Source organism: Oncorhynchus gorbuscha, linkage group LG08, assembly GCF_021184085.1.
Source record: "Oncorhynchus gorbuscha isolate QuinsamMale2020 ecotype Even-year linkage group LG08, OgorEven_v1.0, whole genome shotgun sequence".
Lineage (NCBI taxonomy): Eukaryota > Metazoa > Chordata > Actinopteri > Salmoniformes > Salmonidae > Oncorhynchus > Oncorhynchus gorbuscha.
Genome location: NC_060180.1, coordinates 41,025,561 through 41,049,246, shown reverse-complemented (window position 1 = coordinate 41,049,246; position 23,686 = coordinate 41,025,561). Strand labels below are relative to the sequence as shown.

Genomic DNA, 23,686 nt, shown 5'->3' with positions numbered 1-23,686 from the left:
CACACACACACACACACACACACACACACACACACACACACACACACACACACACACACACACACATGATTTTACCAGTAGTTACACTTAATACAGGTTACTTACTGAGGGAAGGTAACAGATTTTATATAACAATATACATGCTGCAACTATCACTCACTCAATGGCATTTTCAGCTTCTCAACATCTGCAAGCACTTACGCTATTGTTGTGGTTTCATGCTAACAAAGCCAAAACATAATAATAATATATGCTATTTAGCAGACGCTTTTACATATTTCAAATATTCCATTAACCTTTAACCGCAACAAATCTTCAAAATCGTTGCGGAATAACCTAACCTTTGCGCTCTCTACTCTTCATTGCAGTGTGAAGTTGTAACAGTTGTTCATAAACGTTTTGGCTGTGGCGTCCTCATCTGGGTGTGTAACAGGAGTGTACCAGTGAATAATGCATGTTTTCTTTCTTTCTCCCTGTTTTTCCCTCTTCTCCCTCTTAGCTGAAGACCGAAGTCACGCCAATGAACGGCCTACTGATTGGAGTTTCTTGAAGCCTGGTGACGCCCCGGCAATGTCCAATCGGCATCCGGGAACCAGGAAGCGTGGCAGCCAGTGCCTGCTCCAGGTGCTGACCTGTTAAAGAACCAGCCAGCCCAACACCACGACCTCTGACCTCACCACCAGAACAGCCATGACCCCACAACCCCGCCTCTGCCTCACCCATCACCCCATCCACCTCTCAGCCTAGTCTATAGCATCAAATGTCAACCCTCAGAGCACTCCATCCATTCTTTCTTTCTCCACCATTTCTCTCCTGCCGGCAATTCTTGCCCAAGACTCTTGCACCTCGAGCCTTACCTGAATTCGTCCTCCTTTAGTTTTCATTCCTCTACCCTCGTTCGACTGTTCTTCATTCATCTTTTCTCCCACCTCCACCCACCCCTGTTCTTCTGTTGGTGTCTTCTAGCTCCAGAGACTGTTGGTTCAGTCTGATGTTTGCCTTGTGAGTGTGAAGAAGAAGGTGGTTTGAAATGTGCCTCTGATGGTAACAGTAATGTGTGTCCTTGACTGCTGTAGAAGAAGTAGGATTAAGCTGCCCCTAGACACTGATCTATGGTCAGATTTGCTTTTCCCCTAATGGTTAAGGTAATGAGGGGGATAAGCTGGTCCTAGACACTGATCTAAGGTCAGATATGCTTTTTCCCTAATGGTTAAGGTAATGAGGGGGATAAGCTGGTCCTAGACACTGATCTAAGGTCAGATATGCTTTTCCCCTAATGGTTAAGGTAATGAGGGGGATAAGCTGGTCCTAGACACTGATCTAAGGTCAGATATGCTTTTTCCCTAATGGTTAAGGTAATGCTGGTCCTAGATCTGTGGCTGAGGGAAGCTTCTACCCAGAGCATAGATAGTGTGCTCCTCTGCCTGGTAGCTTTTGGATGGGATAAGTGTCAATGCATGTGAACTCAAGGCTTGAGAAAGGAAATGTATACAAACGTATACACACAAAGTACAGTACACACACATACATTCACAGACATACATGATCAATCCATTTCTTCTCAAACAAATCTTCAACTTCAATTGCCACTAAAAATGCAAGCTTTCTTCTTGTGGCATTTCATCAATGAGGACTTTCTTTGCAAATACAATGCAAAAAATACAATGACATCCACAATCTAGCAAATCTGCTGGAATCACAGTGGAGGAATGTATAGGTGTGGCACTTCTAGGTAATTGTGTGCTATATTTATCTGTGGAGGATGATACCTCTGAATGGTCTGTCTGCCATTAGCCAAGGCTTCTGGATAGCAGAACAAAGGCCCCGTTCCATTTCAATCACTAACCCCTTCCCCATCGGTGTTCACAGATCTGAATGGGCCAGATAGGTGACAGCAATATGGTTGTGGCTCCACCTAGCCCTCCGATGATCTAACACAGAATGGGTAATGGCTAAAGAAGGCGCTAGGGGCTGAAACGGACCGAGGCCGAACACGCGTATTCAAGCTCCTCTTTAGGAGTCCTCAGACGAGCATGTGCAATAATGAATGTTGTTATTTAAATGATCATGGCACGCCAGCTATTTTTCTTTTTTGCCTGACACTGGAACTTAAGCATTTAGCCACTCTTGATAAGGTGAAAAAGATCGTCAGTACAATATTATACTACTTACTATCCTGAATACTACTGAGTGAAATGAAATGTAGTTTTGGTGCAGTGTCGATGCATCAGAGGTTTTAAAAAGGAACAGTCTCAACCTTTGTTCGTGGAACAGAGGATCACCTTTACTTGCCAAAGTTTGAACTTTGAACTCTTCGCATACTTGTTTGCCTTACCTATGCAGCCTACTATAAGCATGATGTGACTCTATAGGAAGACATCAGCCTAGTATATGAGACCATCTATGACATTATGATGGAGATATCATTTGATTGGCTGCTCTTTGAGAGCCATTTGAAGCGGAGACGGTAACCGTCAGATGATTGGTTCACTTTAGTTGGACATGTGCTTTATAAACGAGCACATCTTGTCATGAATGGACCAAACCTTTCAAAAAGAGAATATTTCACACTTGGCTACTACTGCTTTGTGAATGACAAAAAACTCAATTGGGCTGCTGTGAGAGATGTACCACAACACCAGAGAATATCATTCAGGATTGTTACATTTCCATTGGACTTCTTTGAGGTATTTGTCTTGGTTTAGACCGCCATTGCATTCCCATGGTGTTATTGGCAACATGTTCCTTATTCTCCTACCTGTTCCAAACTTTGGCAGGCTACTGGCGGGACCAATGTTCTAGATTTCGCAATCGGTGAAGCTGTCACCCCCCAAAGGTGTTTCTTCCTATGCTGCTTTTGATAGTTTTAAGTGTTCTTGCTGTACATTTACATCACATTGTAAATGGCTTGTTTTTCTCACTGTATTCTGTTGACCTTTTTGTGTGTGGATAATCATGTCAGACTTTAGCTCTATACGCAAACGTTGAATATCTGGGTAGCTGTGCAATAGCTCTGCACGATCTGCTTGATGTTAACAATCATTTTATTAAGAATAGTTATGCGTCCTTGAGTGTTTTCTTTTCTGCTTTGTATGGTTCATTAGATTTTGATAATGCCAGATTGTAATAAAATAGTCACAGCTATGAAATCATAAATGTATGCCTTTTCTTAGGATATGACGGAAACCAAACAGTGGTAATACTTACACGCCCACCTAATATTAAGCTTTGGATAGATAATGTTGCTTTGCTTGCCTTTAAAAAGTGCTCCTTACACTTACTTGGAGTTACTAGCGTTTGGTGTCTATCCAAGTTATATATCACAGTAGATCTGCCAACAAGGTCTTGTTTGCACTCAACTCAATGGAAAGTCCCTTGAGGTAAATTGCCAAACACTCTAAGATAAAACCCCATGCTGTGTGTTTCATTTGACAAATTAGGATTTGATGAGAAGATTGAGAACGATTAAGGAAAATGAATATTTTTCTACCAAAGCAGAAACACAAACCATAGATGTATAGGATTGTGTCAGAGTAGAACAGCACATTATCAGAGCACGTGAACAACGTGTTGTGTAGAAAGGAATCCAACAGCAGTGTTAACTGTGTCTAGTACTTATAGTAGTAGTACTTATGTAAATAAAGCTATGTGATATCGAAGAGCAGCTTGGGTTGTCAGGTTGTGTGTGTGTGATGAAGCTAACTAGGATGCCGACAGAGCTGGACCATGGGCTCTGTCTCTGAAGATGGTCACTGTGTGTGTGTGTTGTCACAGTGTTATCACAGAGGACTTTTTGTGTTAAAAAAAATAATAATAAAAAGTTTAAAAAAATACCTTGTCACAACTTTTGGCGTTATAGGGGTGTCTGTACAGAGCAAGGGGAATGTACAGACATCTCCACATTTCCTGATTCAGTTGATGCTTTTTCTATTGAATATGTTCTACAGCTAGGCCAGTTAGAACACAGTCAGCCACATCAAACATCAGTCAGAGACACTACTGATACTTTAGAGTCAACATGTCTCCCCTTTTTATTTGCAAACTGAAACAACCTTCTACAGTACTTGACTTACAATGATGCTGCAAAGCATTTTGGAGAGGAAAAAAACATGTTAGCTAACAGATTTAAAATTCAAGTTTTGTTTTTACCTAATCAAGTTCCAGAATATCACATATCGTTCACTGAGTGTACAAAACATTAGGAACACCTGCTCTTTCCATGACAAACTGACCAGATGAATCCAGGTGAAAGCTATAATCCCTTATTAAATCCACTTCAAATCAGTGTAGGTGAAGGGGAGGAGACCGGTTAAAGGTGGATTTTTTAAGCCTTGAGACATTGTGTATGTGTGCCATTCAGAGGGTGAATGGGTCTGACAAAATATTTAAGTACCTTTGAACGGGGCATGGTAGTAGGTGCCAGGCACACCGGTTTTACTGTGTCAAGAACTGCAACGCTGCTGGGTTTTACACGCTCAGCGGTTTCCTGTGTGTATCAAGAATGGTCCACCACCCAAAGGACATCCAGCCAACTTTACACAACTGTGAGAAGCATTGGAGTCGACATGGGCCAGCATCCCTGTGGAACACTTGACAGCTTGTAGAGTCCATGGCCCTGCCCTGACGAATTGAGGCTGAGGGCAAAGCGAGGTGTAACTCAATATTAGGAAGGTGTTTGCAGTGTATCGTCTCAGAGTGAGCTATGGCTTTCAGTAATAATTTCTTTACTCAGTTTTTCAAATAAAATCTCATATATATATATTTATATTCTCTTTGGAGTATATACCTACATATCAGCCCACATTGATTACTGGTATCAAAAGCAACAGGTACAGTACTCTTACAACGTACAAATATGAAATGGTGTATGGTCAAAAATGTGAAGTTTGATTCACAGAACACTCAAATGTAACAATCTTGATGAAAGTAAATTACACTTTTCCACATTCCATATTGGCCATTTTATACTTTACTGAATGACATTTTGAATCTTGACAAATCCATATTGGCCATTTTATACTTTACAGAATGACATTTTGAATCTTGAATGAAATCCATAAAATCCACCACATATTCTACAGTAAACTGTTCGTACTAGACATTCAATTGCTCCACAACTTTCAAGACAAACCAGTATTTGGGAGTGTAAGCTATAAATATGGCACACAGACAAATAGATTCCTATTGGATAAATAGAAAATGGGCTAGAGAGACACGTAGCGCAGCCATTTCTGTATCTAGGCCTAGAAAATGCAGCTTGGACACAGAGGTCCAACATAAAGCTAATTTGCAATATTTTTCCGTATACCTGCATAGTTAAAAGCTTATGTCAACAGTCCTGCTTAAAGCATTTGTTGGAGACACATGGGTGGGTAACTCAAGTGCTTGCATCACCGTGTCCTAAAGACATAAAGCACAGGTCTACAGCCACGGCCCAACATTCCCCAACGAGAACCCCTCGTTAATATACTCTAATTAATACGAGGCCTCTACAGTAGTTTAAAGGGATTTTCCCATTTTTCAAAAGTGTGAATCATATCCCAATGAGCACAGACGTCCTAACATTGAAATGACGTGGGAACAAAGTTGATTTGGCCAGTGTGATAGGCTGAAACGGGCTATACGATATCATTCCCATCCTTTGTTATACTTTGACTTCATTATAATTCAGTTCAATTTACAGCCTATCCAATTGCATATCATGGTTCGATTAGTGGTCATCGACCCATTGGGACCAAACCAGGAAGTTACTCCAGTCATGTCCAACTACAGTAATAATACGGAGAAAGAACGGGATCATAATCCAAGCCAGCGACATTCAACGGCCCTCTTTCCGTGTTCATATCTTTTAAAAGCTCATTTAATAAAACATCATCTTGATTATATGCATTTCCAAGTTCCATCAGGTCTTTTCTTCAAACCGTCATGTTTTTAATGGAACTAAATGTTCTTTCTACACGCCCACATGCAAAGAAGTGCTCCACACAAACACACACAGTAGTCTCCTTCTCAGTCCCTTTTCTTATCGCTATCAAACTGTGAATGCTAAGTATTTTCCCTTGTGAGGGTCACACGCTGAGACTCAAATGAAACCCTATTCCCCATCGAGTGCATTACTTTGAGCCCTTTGTGGAGCCCTGTAGGTCACTGGACAAAGAAAAGGGTGTCCTTTGAGATTTGCCCCCAGTCTCATCAGTAAACTGTTAGTTTCGTGCAATCTCAGCTACACGATGGTTAAACCCAGTACAGTGTTAACATGCCGCCCTCTATCTGCACCTACACAGACAGGTTAGATGGGCTTGTAGAGCAGAGATGTGACGTACTTCTTCTTATATCTGTGAGTCGCACTGAGCACCATCACGCCATCCTGAGGGAGGGGAAAGGGAGTGAGAGAGACAGACAGATCATGTAAAGTAATACATTACTAATTGCTATGTTATGAAAGGGACTGTTAATCTATAAGTAGTGCAGTAAGAAGTGGGATGGGGCTGTTGATGCCCTCCTACTGTACCTTTATTGAGAGAGCATAAAGGTGGTTGAGCATCACGTGGTTGGGTTCAGGCAGCAAGGCTGGGTCGCACTGTAGGAGAGGGAAAGACGGAAGACGAATGAGCAATCAAGAAGTTTCCAAATGAGTGTTTACCACACGCCGATGTGAGAGCGAGAAAGAGAACAGAGAGCAGGAGAGAGAGATAGAAAGAGAGGGAGACTGAGGAAGAAAGAAATTTACAGAGATGTTGGTGTCCTTGTTGAGGATGACTTGGAGGAGGTGTGGGGGGAGGATGGGCGGGGCTTTGAAGCGTTCCTCAGGCCTAAACATGTACTGCTCCTGTCCATAGGGCCCTGGAGGGGAGCTGGACAGATCTAAGGAGACACAATAACACACACACACACACACAGCATGACATTCATATACTCTCAAAGGGTGACACGGATTTCTTGTGTTTTCACCAACTTACATAACTTATCCTGCTCATGATTAATTATTACATTTACATTTAAGTCATTTAGCAGACGCTCTTATCCAGAGCGACTTACAATTATACAACGGGTTGGTCAAAACAAGCATTGGGATTGGTTGAGAAGCGTTCTAAGCCATACTAAAAAAGCTGTTTATCACGGGTAAGCCTATGACACAAGAATTAGAATCTTGTTTTCTGTTCCATCTGAGAAATCCCTGCTTATCATCTGTCCCAGTCCCATCAGCTCAGCCAGCCAATGTATTAACATGATCTGCAACGTAAAAGGCATCTACACATTATTGGGGGGGTTGTACAAACATTTCTGTCTGTCTCTCGACATTTGCAACATAGTTTCAATGTTAAAATTCGATCTCCACTGTCCTATTCAGAATTAACGTCAGGACAAGACTGGCATATTTTCTCAGCCAGTCAAAATCATGACTCAGCATAATGTTTATGGGTATATATACAAAATAAACGTCAATAGAAAAGCAGGTCAAACTAAATGAAACGCAACTACTTTGCTGTTCTTCTAGCTGCACGGATTGACGTGACTGTGTTAGCCTTGGCACATCTTGGTCAGCACAATGCTATGCTTAACCCAAGAGGGACAACTGACCTGAGGTGTCGGTAGACTCCAGAGAGTCCACCTGCAGAGCATCGAACACCTCAAAGTCCGACTGCTTCACCTCGATCAGGTTGTTGATGGTGCCCAACTGGCTGGTCACCACTGGCTGCAGGAGGGAGTGTTATAGCAGGGTTACCCAGGGCATATAAAGAGTTAATAACAAAGACAGTACAACTGGATCACCAAAACACTGGCTGCAGGAGGGAGTGTTATAGCATTGTTAACCAGGGCTTATAAAGAGTTAATAACAAAGACAGTACAGCTGGATCACCAAAACACTGGCTGCAGGAGGGAGTGTTATAGCAGGGTTAACCAGGGCTTATAAAGAGTTAATAACAAAGACAGTACAGCTGGATCACCAAAACACTGGCTGCAGGAGGGAGTGTTATAGCAGGGTTAACCAGGGCTTATAAAGAGTTAATAACAAAGACAGTACAGCTGGATCACCAAAACACTGGCTGCAGGAGGGAGTGTTATAGCAGGGTTAACCAGGGCTTATAAAGAGTTAATAACAAAGACAGTACAGCTGGATCGCCAAAACACATGACTGCAGGAGGGAGTGTTATAGCAGGATTAACCAGGGCTTATAAAGAGTTAATAACAAAGACAGTACAGCTGGATCACCAAACCACATGACTGCAGGAGGGAGTGTTATAGCAGGGTTAACCAGGGCTTATAAAGAGTTAATAACAAAGACAGTACAGCTGGATCGCCAAACCACTGGCTGCAGGAGGGAGTGTTATAGCAGGGTTAACCAGGGCTTATAAAGAGTTAATAACAAAGACAGTACAACTGGATCATCAAAACACTGGCTGCAGGAGGGAGTGTTATAGCAGGGTTAACCAGGGCTTATAAAGAGTTAATAACAAAGACAGTACAGCTGGATCACCAAACGACATGCCTGCAGGAGGGAGTGTTATAGCAGGGTTAACCAGGGCTTATAAAGAGTTAATAACAAAGACAGTACAGCTGGATCACCAAATCACATGACTGCAGGAGGGAGTGTTATAGCAGGGTTAACCAGGGCTTATAAAGAGTTAATAACAAAGACAGTACAGCTGGATCGCCAAACCACTGGCTGCAGGAGGGAGTGTTATAGCAGGGTTAACCAGGGCTTATAAAGAGTTAATAACAAAGACAGTACAGCTGGATCACCAAAACACTGGCTGCAGGAGGGAGTGTTATAGCAGGGTTAACCAGGGCTTATAAAGAGTTAATAACAAAGACAGTACAGCTGGATCACCAAAACACTGGCTGCAGGAGGGAGTGTTATAGCAGGGTTAACCAGGGCTTATAAAGAGTTAATAACAAAGACAGTACAGCTGGATCACCAAAACACTGGCTGCAGGAGGGAGTGTTATAGCAGGGTTAACCAGGGCTTATAAAGAGTTAATAACAAAGACAGTACAGCTGGATCACCAAAACACTGGCTGCAGGAGGGAGTGTTATAGCAGGGTTAACCAGGGCTTATAAAGAGTTAATAACAAAGACAGTACAGCTGGATCACCAAAACACTGGCTGCAGGAGGGAGTGTTATAGCAGGGTTAACCAGGGCTTATAAAGAGTTAATAACAAAGACAGTACAGCTGAAATTGAAATAGAACATTTACATAAGTTTTCAGACCCTTTACTCAGTACTTTGTTGAAGCACCTTTGGCAGCGATAACAGGCTCGGGGCTTCTTTGGTATGAGGCTACAAGCTTGGCACACCTGTATTTGGGGAGTTTCTCCCATTCTTCTCTGCAGATCCTCTCAAGCTCTGTCCTGTTGGATCAGGAGCGTCGCTGCACAGCAATTTTCAGGTCTCTCCAGAGATGTTCGATCGGGTTCAAGTCTGGGCACTGGCTGGGCCACGCAAGGACATTCAGAGACTTGTCCTGAAGCCACTCCTGCATAGTCTTGGCTGTGTGCCTAGGGTCGTTGTCCTGTTGGAAGAATAACCTTCGCCCCAGTCTGAGGTCCTGAGCACTCTGGAGCAGGTTTTCATCAAGGATATCTCTGTACTTTGCTCCATTCATCTTTCCCTCGATCCTGACTAGTCTCCCAGTTCCTGCTGCTGAAAAACATTCCCACAGCATGATGCTGCCACCACCATGCTTCACTGCAGGGATGGTGCCAGAGTTCTTCCAGACGTGAGGCTTGGCATTCAGACCAAAGAGTTCAATCTTACCAGAGAACCTTACCAGAGAACCTTGTTTCTCATGGTCTGAGAGTCATTTAGGTGCCTTCTGGAAAACACCAATCAGGCTGTCATGTGCCTTTTACTGACTAGTGTCTTCCGTCTGGCCACTCTACCATAAAGGCCTGATTGGTGGAGAGCTGCAGAGATGGTTTCTCCAATCTCCACAGAGGAACTCTGGAGCTCTGTCAGTGACCATCAGGTTCTTGGTCACCCCCCTGACCAAGGCCCTTCTCCCTCGATTGCTCAGTTTGGCTGGGTGGCCAGCACTAGGAAGAGATTTGCTGGTTCCAAACTTCTTCCATTTAAGAATGATGAAGGCCACTGTGTTCTTGGGGACCTTCAATGCTGCAGAAATGTTTTGGTACCCTTCCCCAGATCTGTGCCGCGACACAATAATGTCTCGGGGCTCTACGGACAATTCCTTCAACCTCATAGCTTGGTTTTGCTCTGACATGCACTGTCAACTGTGGGACCTTATATAGAGAGGTGTGTGCCTTTCCAAATCATGTCCAAACAATTAAAGTTACCACATGTGAACTCCAATTTTTTGGTTTTTAATAAACCTGCTTTCGCTTTGTCATTATGGGGTATTGTGTGTAGAATGATGATTTAAAAAAAAAAAATATTATCCATTTTAGATGGATTTTCAAGGCGTCTGAAAACTTTCCGAATGTACTTTATATGCATTTTTTTACTGGAAAATAAAATCAATCAATCAATCTAGTCGTCTACTTTAAGCCAGAGCCCTATGTAGGGTTTACCTCTGAGGGGTCATGGACCCACTGTCCGTCCACAAAGAACTTGTACTGGTGCTCTCCCTCTGGCAAGTCCAGGATCGCTACAAAGTCATTGTGGCTTGGGGGGGGGGAAACATCTGTGTTAATGTACTATTAAATGTGTCAAAATGGTGTCACTAATAAAAGGTAGTATATGAGTAATACAGTGTTCAGACCTGATTGGTAAGCCAGGGCCTCTCCTCTCCTACCTCTTATTGAGGGGGATCTTGTTGCCCCAGTTGTTGAAGGAGCCCGCGATGTAGACCTCCTTCCCTCCTCCGGCCCAGCGGATGACTGTAGGTCTGGACTGAGGCCCTGTCTTCACCAAGTCATCCAGGTCAGGCTCCTCCTTGTCCGACGCCTGAGGGGAGAATCAGCTGAAATCACAACGTGGGAATGACAGGGTCTAGGTGTTCTTAGCTCTTGTCCATGGCGTCTACGTGCGACCTGGACCTGAGCTAAGGTGGCGTCATCTCCTTCAAATGGGCTGGACATTTCCCCCCACCTACATCTGTTTCCACACTCCTAAAACAGATTACATCCAACTTTTTGATGGGTTAGGGTAAAGGTTAGAGGCTACTGTGAGGGTCTTCACAGCCCTCCATAAAATAAATCCTATGATCCAGTGCAGTGCTGAGGTACCTTGGAGGACCCCAGTCCGTATGTGTTGAAGATGTTAGGATCGTCTGTGCTGTCCACCATCTTGCTGGGCTCATGGTCTTTGTCGCTGCCTCTGCTGTCTGATCGATGGGCCTTAGCGCCATGGCGATCACCGGACATCCGGTCACCTGTGTTACCCATGATCCTTCACTCAGTCTCCAGCCAGGACAAGCTGAAAGAAAACATACACAGTCATCATCACCCATAGCACATGCTCCAGCAGGTATATTTGACTGGTCATCCCCAAAGCCAACACCTCCTTTGGCTGCCTTTCCTTCCAGTTCTCTGCTGCCAATGACTGGAATGAATTGCAAAGATCACTGAAGTTGGAGACTTATATCTCCCTCACTAACTTTAAGCATCAGCTGTCAGAGCAGCTTACTGATTGCTGCAGCTGTACACAGCCATCTGTAAATAGCCCATCCAACCAACTACCTACCTCATCCCCATATTTGTTTTTCTGCTCTTTTGCACACCAGTATTTCTACTTGCACATCCTCATCTGCACATCTATCACTCCAGTGTTAATTGCTAAATTGAAATTACTTCGCCACTATGGCCTATTTATTGCCTTACCTCCTTACTTCATATGCACACACTGTATACAGATTTTTATATTGTTATTGACTGTACATTTGTTTATCCCATGTGTAACTCTGTGGCTTTTGTCGCACTGCTTTGCTTTATCTTGGCCAGGTCGCAGTTGTAAATGAGAACTTGTTCTCAGCTGGCCTACCTGGTTTAAATAAAGGTGAAATAAATAGAACAATCATCACCACCATCTTATACACAAGACATAGCTTGCCACCCACACCAACCTCTGAGCATTTAGGGTCATTCCAGGTAATTTCAGCAAGGCATGACACCCACCATCGCAGTGTTCTGAAATTATTTCTGTACTTAGAAACAGATCAAATAAGCATTCAGGGAAACATTATTTTGTTGAAATGTGATTTGATCTGAGAAATTAAGCTAAAAGATTGCACACAATTTGTTCATTTTAAAAGATTCAGATAATATTCAAATCATTATAGTACTTAACATCCGATTTGGACCAAACTTTTCAAATGCAAACTTTTTAGCATTTGTGGCAATAAATCCAATGCGTGTCAATGGTACCTATATTAGCATGTTCATGCTTCATATCCAAATCATCTATTTGTAACATCATTGTGGTCCTTCTGTAGCTCAGTTGGTAGAGCATGGCGCTTGCAACGCCAGGGTAGTGGGTTCGATTACCGGGACCACCCATACGTAGAATGTATGCACACATGACTGTAAGTCGCTTTGGATAAAAGCGTCTGCTAAATGGCATATATATATTGAGTTACACAATCCATTTTTAGATGATTTGGACATGAACTGCAAAAATGCTAATATTAGGTACCACGGAATTGCATTGGATTTGTGACACCATGTTAAAAGGTTAGAATTTGAAAGAGTGGCCAGAAACCAAACCAAAGCATCTGTTGCTGTCATACCTGGTCCATAGACTGCTTACAGGGTAGGAAAACCAATATGTCATTTTGTAATCACCTAATTGCAGGAAAACCTCCATCTAGTGGTCAGAACCTGGTAATATCAGGATGCAGGCTGGGACATAAACCCAACAACTAATGACTCATTTCTCAGAACAGGTTAAAAAAACATAACCGAATTCAATGAGAGTACATTATATAGGATAAAGAAATAATAATCTGAGCCGCAGCCCCATACTACTTGTCAGACATAGAGAACTGATACTGTATACTCATTGTTGGGGTAGTATGTCATGAAGTGTGGCTTTTGAGAATTTATTTGGATTCCTCATGTCTAACTCACTGTTAGAAAAAAAGTTTGGCCCAAATCGGATATTTGGGACTATGTTTATTGAATGTTACATGAATCCGAGAACATACTAAAAATTGCCAATTAGGGTGCAATCAAAAATGATTTTTTAACAAAATAATGTTGCAGGAATGCTAATCTTATCTGTTTTTCTTACAACAAACATTTTTCAAAACAATTTGAGACGGTGGGTGTTGAAATTCACTTTATTGTACTTGTTGAGGTGTAACAACCCGTTAGGGCTCCTGAGTGGCACAGACACCCTGGTTCGAATCCAGGCTGTATCACAACCGGCCGTGATTAGAACTCCCATAAGGCGGCGCACAATTGGCCCAGCATCGTCCGGGTTTGGCCAGTGTAGGCCGTCATTGTAAATAAGAATTTGTTCTTAACTGACTTGCCTGGTTAAATAAATAGATAAAGTTCAACAACAAAAGTTAACAGAAATACAAAAGAAAGCATAGAATGCTTGATGTAGGCCTCTTGAACTGAAGTGGAACAAGCTGAGAGACCAAGGAAGGGGACTGAATGTTGAAAAGGCCGGTGCAATCAAAAACATGATTTTCCTGTGCTTCATATAAACTCAGCGAAAAAAGAAACGTCCCTTATTCAGGACCCTGTCGTTCAAAGATCATTCGTAAAAATCTAAATAACTTCAAAAATCTTCATTGTAAAGGGTTTCAACACTGTTTCCCAAGCTTGTTCATTGAACCATAAACAGTTCATCAACATGCACCTGTGGAATGGTCCTTAAGATACTAACAGCAGCTTACAATTACGGTCACAGTTATGAAAACTTAGGACACTAAATAGGCCTTTCTACTGACTCTGAAAAACACCAAAAGAAAGATGCCCAGGGTCCCTGCTCATCTGCGTGAACATGCATTAGGTATGCAGCAAGGAGGCATGAGGACTGCAGATATGGCAAGGGCAATGTCCGTACTGTGAGATCCCTAAGACAGCGCAACAGGGAGACAGGGTGGATAGTTGACCGTCCTCGCAGTGGCAGACCACGTGTAACAACACTTGCACAGGATCGGTACATCCGAGCATCACACCTGCGGGACAGGTACAGGATGGCAACAACAACTGCCCGACTTCCACCAGGAACGCACAATCCTTCCACCAGTGATCAGACTGTCCGCAATAGACTGAGAGAGGCTGGACTGAGGGCTTGTAGGCCTGTTGTAAGGCAGGTCCTCACTAGACATCACCGACAACGTCGCCTATGGGCACAAACCCACCGTTGCTGAACCAGACAGGACTGGCAAAAAGTGTTCTTCACTGACGAGTTGCGGTTTTGTCTCACCAGGGGTGATGGTCGGATTCGCGTTTATCGTCGAAGGAATGAGCGTTACACCGAGGCTTGTACTCTGGAGCGGGATCGATTTGAAGGTGGAGGGTCTGTCATGGTCTGGGGCGATGTGTCACAGCATCATCGGCCTGAACTTGTTGTCATTGCAGGCAATCTCAATGCTGTGCGTTACAGGGAAGACATCCTCCTCCCTCATGTGGTACCCTTCCTGCAGGCTCATCCTGACATAACCCACCAGCATGACAATGTCACCAGCCATACTGCTCGTTCTGTGCGTGATTTCTTGCAAGACAGTAATGTCAGTGTTCTGCCATGGCCAGTGAAGAGCCCAGATCTCAATCCCATTGAGCACGTCTGGGACCAGTTGGATCGGAGGGTGGGGACTCGAGGTCGACCGATTAATCGGAATGGCCGATTTCAAGTTTTCATAACAATCGGAAATCTTTAACCTTTAACTAGGCAAGTCAGTTAAGAACACATTCTTATTTTCAATGACGGCCTAGGAACGGTGGGTTAACTGCCTTGCTCAGGGGAAGAATGACAGATTTTTAGCTTGTCAGCTCAGGGTAACTAGTCCAACGCTCTAACCACCTGCCTCACGAGGAGGCCGCCTGTTACACGAATGCAGTAAGAAGCCAAGGTAAGTTGCTAGCTAGCATTAAACTTATTCAATCATAATCACTAGTTATAACTACACATGGTTGATGATATTACTAGTTTATCTAGCATGTCCTGCGTTGCATATAATCGCATTCGTGAAAAAGGACTGTCGTTGCTCCAACCAATGCCTTTCTTAAAATCAATACACATAAGTATATATTTTTTAACCTGCATATTTAGCTAAAAGAAATCCAGGTTAGCAGGCAATATTAACCAGGTGAAATTGTGTCACTTCTCTTTGGTTCATTGCACGCAGAGTCAGGGTATATGCAACAGTTTTGGCCGCCTGGCTCATTGCGAACTAATTTGCCAAAATTTTACGTAATTATGACATAACATTGAAGGTTGTGCAATGTAACAGGAATATTTAGATTGATGGATGCCACCCGTTAGGTAAAATACGGAACGGTTCCGTATTTCACTGAAAGAATAAACGTCTTGTTTTCGAGATGATTCAACCATATTAATGACCCAAGGCTCGCATTTCTGTGTGTTATTATGTTATAATTAAGTCTATGATTTGATAGAGCAGTCTGACTGCGCGATGGTAGGCACCAGCAGGCTCATAAGCATTCATTCAAACAGCACTTTCGTGCATTTTGCTAGCAGCTCTAAGTTGTGCTTCAAGCATTGCGCTGTTTATGACATCAAGCCTATTAACTCCCGAGATTAGGCTGGTGTAACCGATGTGAAATGGCTAGCTAGTTAGCGTGGTGCGCGCTAATAGTGTTTCAAACGTCACTCGCTCTGCGACTTGGAGTGGTTGTTCCCCTTGCTCTGCATGGGTAACGCTGCTTCGAGGGTGGCTGTTGTCGTTGTGTTCCTGGTTCGAGCACACGTAGGAGCGAGGAGAGGTGCGGAAGCTATACTGTTACACTGGCAATACTAAAGTGCCTATAAGAACATCCAATAGTCAAAGATATATGAAATACAAATGGTAGAGAGAAATAGTCCTATAATTCCTATAATAAATACAACCTAAAACTTCTTACCTGGGAATATTGAAGACTCATGTTAAAAGGAACCACCAGCTTTCATATGTTCTGAGCAAGGAACTGAAACGTTAGCTTTCTTACATAGCACATATTGCACTTTTACTTTCTTCTTCTCCAACACATATTTAAACCAAATTGAACATGTTTCATTATTTATTTGAGGCTAAATTTATTTTATTGATGTATTATATTAAGTTAAAATAAGTGCTCATTCAGTGTTGTTGTAATTGTCATTATTACACATAAATTGTAAAAATCGGCTGATTAATCGGTATCGGCTTATTTTTTTGTCCTCCAATAATCGGTAAACGGCGTTGAAAAATCATAATCGGTCGACCTCTAGTGAGGACTAGGGCCATTCCCCCCAGAAATGTCTGGGAACTTGCAGGTGCCTTGGTGGAAGAGCGGAGTAACATCTCACAGCAAGAACTGGCAAATCTGGTGCAGTCTATGAGGAAGAGATGCACTGCAGTACTTAATGCAGCTGGTGACCACACCAGATACTAACTGTTACTTTTGATTTTGACCCCTTGTTTAGTTTATGTCTCAGTTGTTGAATCTTGTTATGTTCATACAATAATTTACACATGTTAAGTTCGCTGAAAATAAACGCAGTTGACAGTGAGAGGACATTTCTTTTTTTGCTGAGTTTATATTCCCACACTAGGAGGTTGGAATAATACTGTGAAATGGATAATGCCATTTTAGTGTAAGAGCTGTTTGAAAATATAGCCTGAAACTCCATCCCTGTTTGTTGGGATGGAGATTTGGCCTGCCTGGTGACAGAAATAGCTTGAGAAATAGCTATTTGCATGTTTTTATTTTTTTCATTTTAATTTAAAACAACCACAGTAAGGGATGGATCGAAATATACAGAATCGTTACCTGGAGGAAAATGTCATTTGTAATTGATGAAATGTCAATATTTCTCAGTGTTTTAGAATGAGTTGCTTATTAGGCTATATATATCGATGCCTGCCTGATGCTTCCCTTCATCTGTGATTCTCCACTCGGCATTTCCAAAATCAAGTGCGCCTATAGGCTATTTAGCGTGGTCTCAATCAAATGATCCGTAGCCTATGGGCTACAAAGTGCATGCTCGGAGAAGCACGGGCAAAGTCATATTTATTGATTAAGCTATTCATTCACTTTCTGTACAATAGAAGATGCTTAAACCCAGACAGCTTTTAGGTAAACACTTGTGACCTTCTCTCATTGGGTTAAACCACAGAAGAAGAGTAGCCAGCAGTTAAAGCTTACATTTCTCTGCATCAGTAGGCCTTCTCTGTCTGGGGTGGAAAGGTAGGCCTAACTTTTCAAAGTACCATGCTCAGATTCCTACTAAGTTTCAGATTGAATTATTTGCAAACAGGGAGTGTTTAGTTCCAAACAAGACGCACTGATTTGTCCTTGGATACATATCATATGAACACACACACGTAGGCTTACCTCTCTGTCCATTCTTATCCTGTAACTTTGGTAATTTGTGTGGTATTAAACACATTTTTTAACGATGATATGTTCATGCAATGCTTTTACTAAAACAGAGATCTTTCCACCACCACTCTTGTCCACGGTCTTCTTCGAACCCAGAACCTTCTGGCCCACAGCCCTATCAGAATTCATGCTTTGCCATGTAATGCTTACAGGACGAAGAACAGCAAAACTGCATATCTAAGACATGCTCTCTGCTATCCACTTCATGTTTCCATTATTATTCTGGGTGTAGGGGAGGGTCACTTGTTTTGTTTTTTTAGCGTTCAGGGAGGGTTTAGGTCAAATATATTTAGCTGAAGGGAGGGCCATACATTTTCATTTCAGAGGTCTGATTTTGTCCATATAACCCTTGTCATAAATAAGTACTTAAAAAAGGTGCAATATGAAGAAATCACTCCTCCATTTCCTAGTTGCTAAACTGATAATAGTTTGCATAATTTCAGTTTATAAGGTACAATGATATAGAGAATAATTGATAGAGAATCATTGTACCATCTAAACCGCTGTGAAATATATTTTCAATTACCAAAAAATGTATGAAGCTTGAAGCTGGTGTAGAAAACAGAAAATAAAGTGAACAAAATGATGTATTTAAGAATGGGAAGGATATAAATATCACACATAGAACTGATCTACCACTTCTTAGACTTGCTATCAATGAGAATAACAGATCTACAACTCACTTTTTTATGTGAAATTGGTTGGGTTACATATTACAGTTTTAATTTTTACACAGAAAGTATTTGATACCGAGATAAAAACGGATACATTGGACTTTTAAGCAAAATGTTTTGCCTTTTCATTTGTGCTACCCTGTCATTTGCATAACTAGCTAGCTATACAGAATAGCCAGCAAATCTGCGAAAATCCATGTCTAAAGTTGGCGATAATGGTAACAGCTGAATATTGACTGTACTTAGCTAGCTAACGTTAGCTGCAACATAAATAGAAGCGCTCTGCTTGGCCCACCAGCTGTCTAGACACTTCTGACAATCATCAAGTCGGTCTTGGATTTGCTGCTCCAAAATAACGAAAAAACAAACTTGAACGACCAAGCAATCTGGCAATGATTATAGTCTACAGATCAAGTTTAATTGCTCCCTGATCGCAGCAGGGAATAGTTTTAGCTGGCTCAACGCCTTTCGTGGGCTAGGCTATACTTAGGGTGTGAAATGTCAACACGTGACATTATGCTAACATCATGACACCACATTTTAATCAATCGAGTCTGTATGTGGCAGTTACTCACCGAATTACACGATTTGGAGTTTGTTTACCACTGAGTCTTCCTCTTCAACAACATCAACATTCTTCTTCACAATGCGTATCACCAACTACGGATACACCACAAGGAAAAACTATACATACATTGGGACAAATAGAGAAACCCGTTTCTTGAACTGAAAGGTGATACACGTACACCTAACCTGGGCCCGGTTTCCCGAATGTAGGTTTACGAGTGTTTTAACGATGCATCTTTCCTTCAACAGTCGAAGATGGATCATGCGTTTCCCAAAACACTGCCCAGAGAGAAAACACCACCCAGAGAGAGCGGTCGCTGTGCGTCATTGGACCAGGTTTCGATACCGATAGGATAAAAACGTTTAAAAACGCCGCACTGCTTTCACCATATAATTATTTCACAATACTGCACGGATCCGCTCCTAGAGAAATATTACCACATATGGAAGCTTATTCTAATGACCCAATAAAAATACACTAAATGAACGATTTGGCACATCATTGCGCAGATTATAAACTAAACAATCTTGGCTGAGGTGAGGAAGAGATTTAAGAGTGTTAACCCTCGCAAAACTGCCAGCCAAACCGCATCCCTAGCAGCGTCCTCAAAGCATGCGCAGACCAGCTGGCTGGTGTTTACATACATATTCAATCTCTCCCTGTCCCAGTATGTTGTCCCCACATGTTTCAAGATGTCCACCATTGTTCCTGTACCCAAGAAAGCAAAGGTAACTGAACTAAATGACTATCGGCTCATAGCACTCACGTCTGTCATCATGAAGTGCTTTGAGAGACTAGTCAAGGATCATATCACCTCTACCTTACCTGACACCCTAGACCCACTACAAAACGCATTCTGTCTGTACTGGGTCTGAAGTTCAAATGCATGCAGATGATAGTGATATATGTGCAAAGAGCAAACAACAAGCTGCACAATAACTCACTACTGTAATGGTCCAGCTTACAAAGTGGCTCAGTGACTCCTGTTTGCATCTCAATGTGAAAAAAAGAGGGCAACAGATGCTACTGAACCAGATGTCTACATGTCAGGGGAGAAGCTCCAGGTGGTATCTGATTTTAAGTACCTTGGCATCATACTTGATTCCAGCCTCTCTTTTAAAAAGCATGTGAAAAAGGTCATTCAGATAACCAAATTCAACCTAGCTAATTTCCGATTTATACAAAATTGTTTGACTCCAGAGGTAGCAAATCTGTACTTCAAATCTATAATACTCCCCCACTTAACATACTGCTTGACTAGTTGGGCCCAAGCTTGCTGTACAACATTAAAACCGATTCAGTCCGTCTACAAACAGGCTCTCAAAGTGCTTGATAGGAAGCCCAATAGCCATCAAACAGAAAACCCAAACATATGGCAGCAGATCCACAAGTTCTGCCATGAGAGGTGTTGGTAAAAGGTTATGTAGAAGGGTGAGCCGGTTAAGGATCGATTCAGACAAGGTGTTAAAATTGTACTACAAGCAACAGTTTATTCAGAGTGAGAATATCTGGTACACGTAAATACGGCTCTCCCGTTCGCTCGCACAGAACAGCAGGAAAAGAGAAAGAGTGAACCGTTACAATACAATTTATACAAAACAGAAAGTAGGTTGATCCTGGGAGATCGGATCTTTGGATTGGTTCAGCTGGGGTGTAGTCTGTAGTCTTCCGCCATTGTCTCAGCTGGGCCGTCCGTCACTCTAGAATCCCGCCGTCACATCCGTTCAGCTAAAGGAGACTGTGTGTGTGCGCTGGTTTGGCAGTCAGTGTGTAATGTGGGAGCTATCCTGTAGGGGACCCCACAGGCTTTACTGTGAGTTGTAGCCATGTATTTAGCAGTAGGCTGATCACTTGCATAAGAGAATAGCAATTCTTTACAGAGGTGACTGTATTTTCCTTAAGGAAAAGCACCTTTAGTAAATCTGCTTTCTCTGTGAGACACACAACTGCACCACCTATCACACTTTCACAAAATGTATGAATACATGGCTAAAGGTCAATCACGTTTGTGATCATAATCCCTAGCTGTGTATTGCCGCTTTCCATGTTGTCTGTAGCTTGTGAGGTGTGGAAACACATTGTTGCTTTTATGAAATTTGTCTTGCTGCTTTTTGTGCTATGTTGCTCTGTCTGTATGCTACGTCTTGCTTGTCCTATGTTGCTCTGCGTGTGCTCACTGCTCAATGATTGTCTATATTGTAATTGTTTTTAATAACCTGCCCAGGGACTGAGGTTGAAAATGAACCAGCTGGCTAAAACCGGCACTTTTACTGAAACGTTGATTAATGTGCACTGTCCCTGTAAAAATATACTCAAACTCAATTTGCTTACCGCCCCAATAGATCCACAGACCATGTTATCACACATCTGGACAAGAGGAATACCTAAGTAAGAATGCTGTTCATTGACTATAGCTCAGCATTCAACACCATAGTACCCTCCAAGCTCATCATTACGGTCGAGAACCCTGGATCTGAACCCCGCCCTGTGCAACTGGGTCCTGGACTTCCTGATGGGCCGCCCCCAGGTGGTGAAGGTAGGAAACAACACCTCCACTTCGCTGATCCTCAACACTTGGGCCCCCACAAGGATGCGTGCTCAGCCCCCTCCTGTACTCCCTAATCACCCATTACTGCGTGGCCACGCATGCCTCCAACTCAATCATCAAGTTTGCAGACAACACAACAGTAGCAGGCCTGATTACCAACAATGATGAGACAGCCTACAGGGTGGAGGTGAAGGCCCTGGGAGTGTGGTGCCAGGAAAATAACCTCAGCCAACAGCAACAAAACAAAGGAGCTGATCGTGGACTTCAGGAAACAGCAGAGGGAGCACCACCCAATCCACATCGATGGGACCGCAGTGGAGTAGGTGGAAACCTTCAAGTTCCTCTGCGTACTCATCACTGACAAACTGAAATGGTCCACCTGCACAGACAGTGTGGTGAAGAAGGTGCAACAGTGACTCTTCAACCTCAGGAGGCTGGAGAAATTTGGCTTGGCACCTAAAACCCTCACAAACTTTTACAGGTGCACAATTGAGAACATCCTGTCGGCTGTATCACCGCCTGGTACGGCAACTGCACCGCCCGCAACCGCAGAGCTCTCCAGAGGGTGGTGTGGTCTGCCCAACGCATCACCGGGGCAAACTGCCTACCCTCCAGGACACCTACAGCATCCGATGTCTCAGGAAGGTCAAAAAGATAATCAAGGACAACAACCATCTTAGCTGCGGCCTGTTCACCCCGTTATCATCCAGAAGGCGAGGTCAGTACAGGTGCATCAAAGCTGGGACCGAGAGACTGAAAAACAGCTTCTATCTCAAGTCCATCAGACTGTTAAATAGCCATCACTAGCACATTAGAGGCTGCTGTCCTATACATAGACTTGAAATCACTTGCCACTTTAATAATGGAACACCAGTCACTTTAATAATGCTGAAATAAAGAGAAACAAGTGCTGGGAAGGGGAAGGGCTAAAAAGTATTTAACAATCGCTTAGCTGTTCTACGAGGGAAGCCCTCGTATCAAATCGCATTGAGAGCATACGTTATTAACAGAAACAACTTGAATTGTTGCATCTTATTGTGTTGTTGTCCTCCGGTTGCTAGCCAGCCAGCTAAAATTGCCCCTTTCCTAAATTAGCAATGGATGTGAGATAGGGATTTGGACTTGTGGTTTTACTTAATTCTCTGTATTGGCCAATGATTATAACAGTGATCCTGATCCAAACATTCATTCATACATTGTGCCCCTGGGCCTGAGAGTTCAATATGTAGATAGATGTTAGAAGGCTAATGTTAACTAGCTAACGTTGCCCATGAAAGGAAGTTAGGCTCGCAAGCATGCATTTCAGCCAGGTAGCCTAGGAAAACAAAAAATAAAAGCCTGATATGTATGATGGAGTGACACTTTCGTCAGCATGCAAGAGAGGAGGATGGCATTGGCGTTTCTCTATAAGTAGAGTGGGTAAACAGGTTTTTTCTACTTGCATGAATGTGCACACACACGCACAAGCACACAAAAATCAGAACCATGGACAGCCACATCATATTTAGCTTACGTTTGGACTAAATCGTTTTTGGTATCTTTTAGTTGTCACTGTATTAAACTAACCAGAGGGGGTTTGATGATGTTGAAATGGTGCTGGAATAGAGGAGGCAGCTCCTGTTTTCTTTGCGACTTGCGGTAACTCTCGGTGGTTCTATATCAATAGTGGTGTAGTGGTCCGAAAATGTTTAGTGCTCTCCGGCTGGAGAAACAAAATCCTCAGAGTTGGGGAACATTGTCAGAGCAGAAGGAAGCAAGTTTCCTTCCAGGACAACCTTGTATGTGGCTTGATTCATGCGTCCTTCATAAAGACAAATCTGCCCGATTCCAGCCTTGCTGAAGCACCCCCAGATCATCACCGATCCTCCACCAAATTTCACAGTGGGTGCGAGACACTGTGGCTTGTAGGCCTCTCCAGATCTCGCAACCTATGTGAAATTTGGTGGAGGATCGGTGATGATCTGGGGGTGCTTCAGCAAGGCAATGCTCTACAGCAAGACAATGCTCCATGCCACACAGCCAGGTCAATCAAGGTGTGGATGGAGGATCACCAGATCAAGACCCTGTCATGGCCAGGCCAATCTCCAGACCTGGACTCCATTGAAAACCTATGGAATGTGATCAAGAGGAAGATGGATGGACACAAGCCATCAAACAAAGCCGAGCTGCTTGAATTGTTGCACCAGGACTGGCATAAAGTCACCCAACATCAATGTGAAAGACTGGTGGAGAGCATGCCAAGATGCATGAAAGCTGGGATTGAAAATCAGGGTTATTCCACCAAATATTGATTTCTGAACTTTTCCTAAGTTAAAACATCAGTATTGTGTTGTTTAAAAATGAATATGAACTTATTTTCCTTTGCATTTTTCAAGGTCTGACAACTTTGCATCG

The 23,686-nt window shown here is 42.8% G+C and overlaps 2 protein-coding genes across 9 annotated transcripts in view; one reads left to right on the top strand and one right to left on the bottom strand.

Annotated features, from left to right (window-relative positions):
* LOC124041667 (myomegalin-like) overlaps nucleotides 1-3,825 on the top strand; it is a 93,170-nt gene extending 89,345 nt beyond the window's left edge. For 5 of the 6 annotated variants that reach the window (XM_046359514.1, XM_046359511.1, XM_046359513.1 and 2 more), the window contains one exon: nucleotides 500-3,825. In XM_046359514.1, the coding sequence (XP_046215470.1) occupies nucleotides 500-639 (140 nt within the window). In that variant the 3' untranslated portion in view covers nucleotides 640-3,825. The remainder of the gene's footprint in view (nucleotides 1-499) is intronic. The other variant, XR_006839974.1, reaches the window with a different exon arrangement.
* A 725-nt stretch (nucleotides 3,826-4,550) lies between these two features.
* Nucleotides 4,551-19,370, bottom strand: LOC124041666 (5'-AMP-activated protein kinase subunit beta-2-like). 3 transcript variants are annotated; one of them, XM_046359509.1, is made up of 9 exons: nucleotides 18,923-19,370; nucleotides 18,752-18,836; nucleotides 11,191-11,380; nucleotides 10,758-10,909; nucleotides 10,534-10,627; nucleotides 7,582-7,696; nucleotides 6,731-6,864; nucleotides 6,512-6,580; nucleotides 4,551-6,367 (listed from the first exon to the last, which is right to left on the bottom strand). In XM_046359509.1, exons 3-9 carry the CDS (start codon nucleotides 11,347-11,349, stop codon nucleotides 6,290-6,292), a joined length of 801 nt encoding a protein of 266 aa, XP_046215465.1. In that variant the 5' UTR covers nucleotides 11,350-11,380; nucleotides 18,752-18,836; nucleotides 18,923-19,370; the 3' UTR covers nucleotides 4,551-6,289. The 3 variants fall into 3 exon arrangements, with proteins under 3 accessions (XP_046215465.1, XP_046215464.1, XP_046215463.1); XM_046359508.1 differs by having other exon boundaries at nucleotides 18,930-19,370; XM_046359507.1 differs by having other exon boundaries at nucleotides 18,752-19,370.
* Nucleotides 19,371-23,686: the final 4,316 nt, after the last annotated feature.

What these genes read in the sequence shown, in the direction of transcription:
- LOC124041666 (XM_046359507.1), bottom strand. Translation starts at nt 11,349, where the DNA reads ATGGGTAACACAGGTGACCGGATGTCCGGTGATCGCCATGGCGCTAAG. An exon ending in AAGATCCCCCTCAATAAGAG is followed by an intron (nt 10,628 to 10,757) that starts GTAGGAGAGGAG and finishes CCCCCCCCCAAG; the next exon opens with CCACAATGACTTTGTAGCGA. An exon ending in GGAGTCTACCGACACCTCAG is followed by an intron (nt 6,865 to 7,581) that starts GTCAGTTGTCCC and finishes GTGTCTCCTTAG; the next exon opens with ATCTGTCCAGCTCCCCTCCA.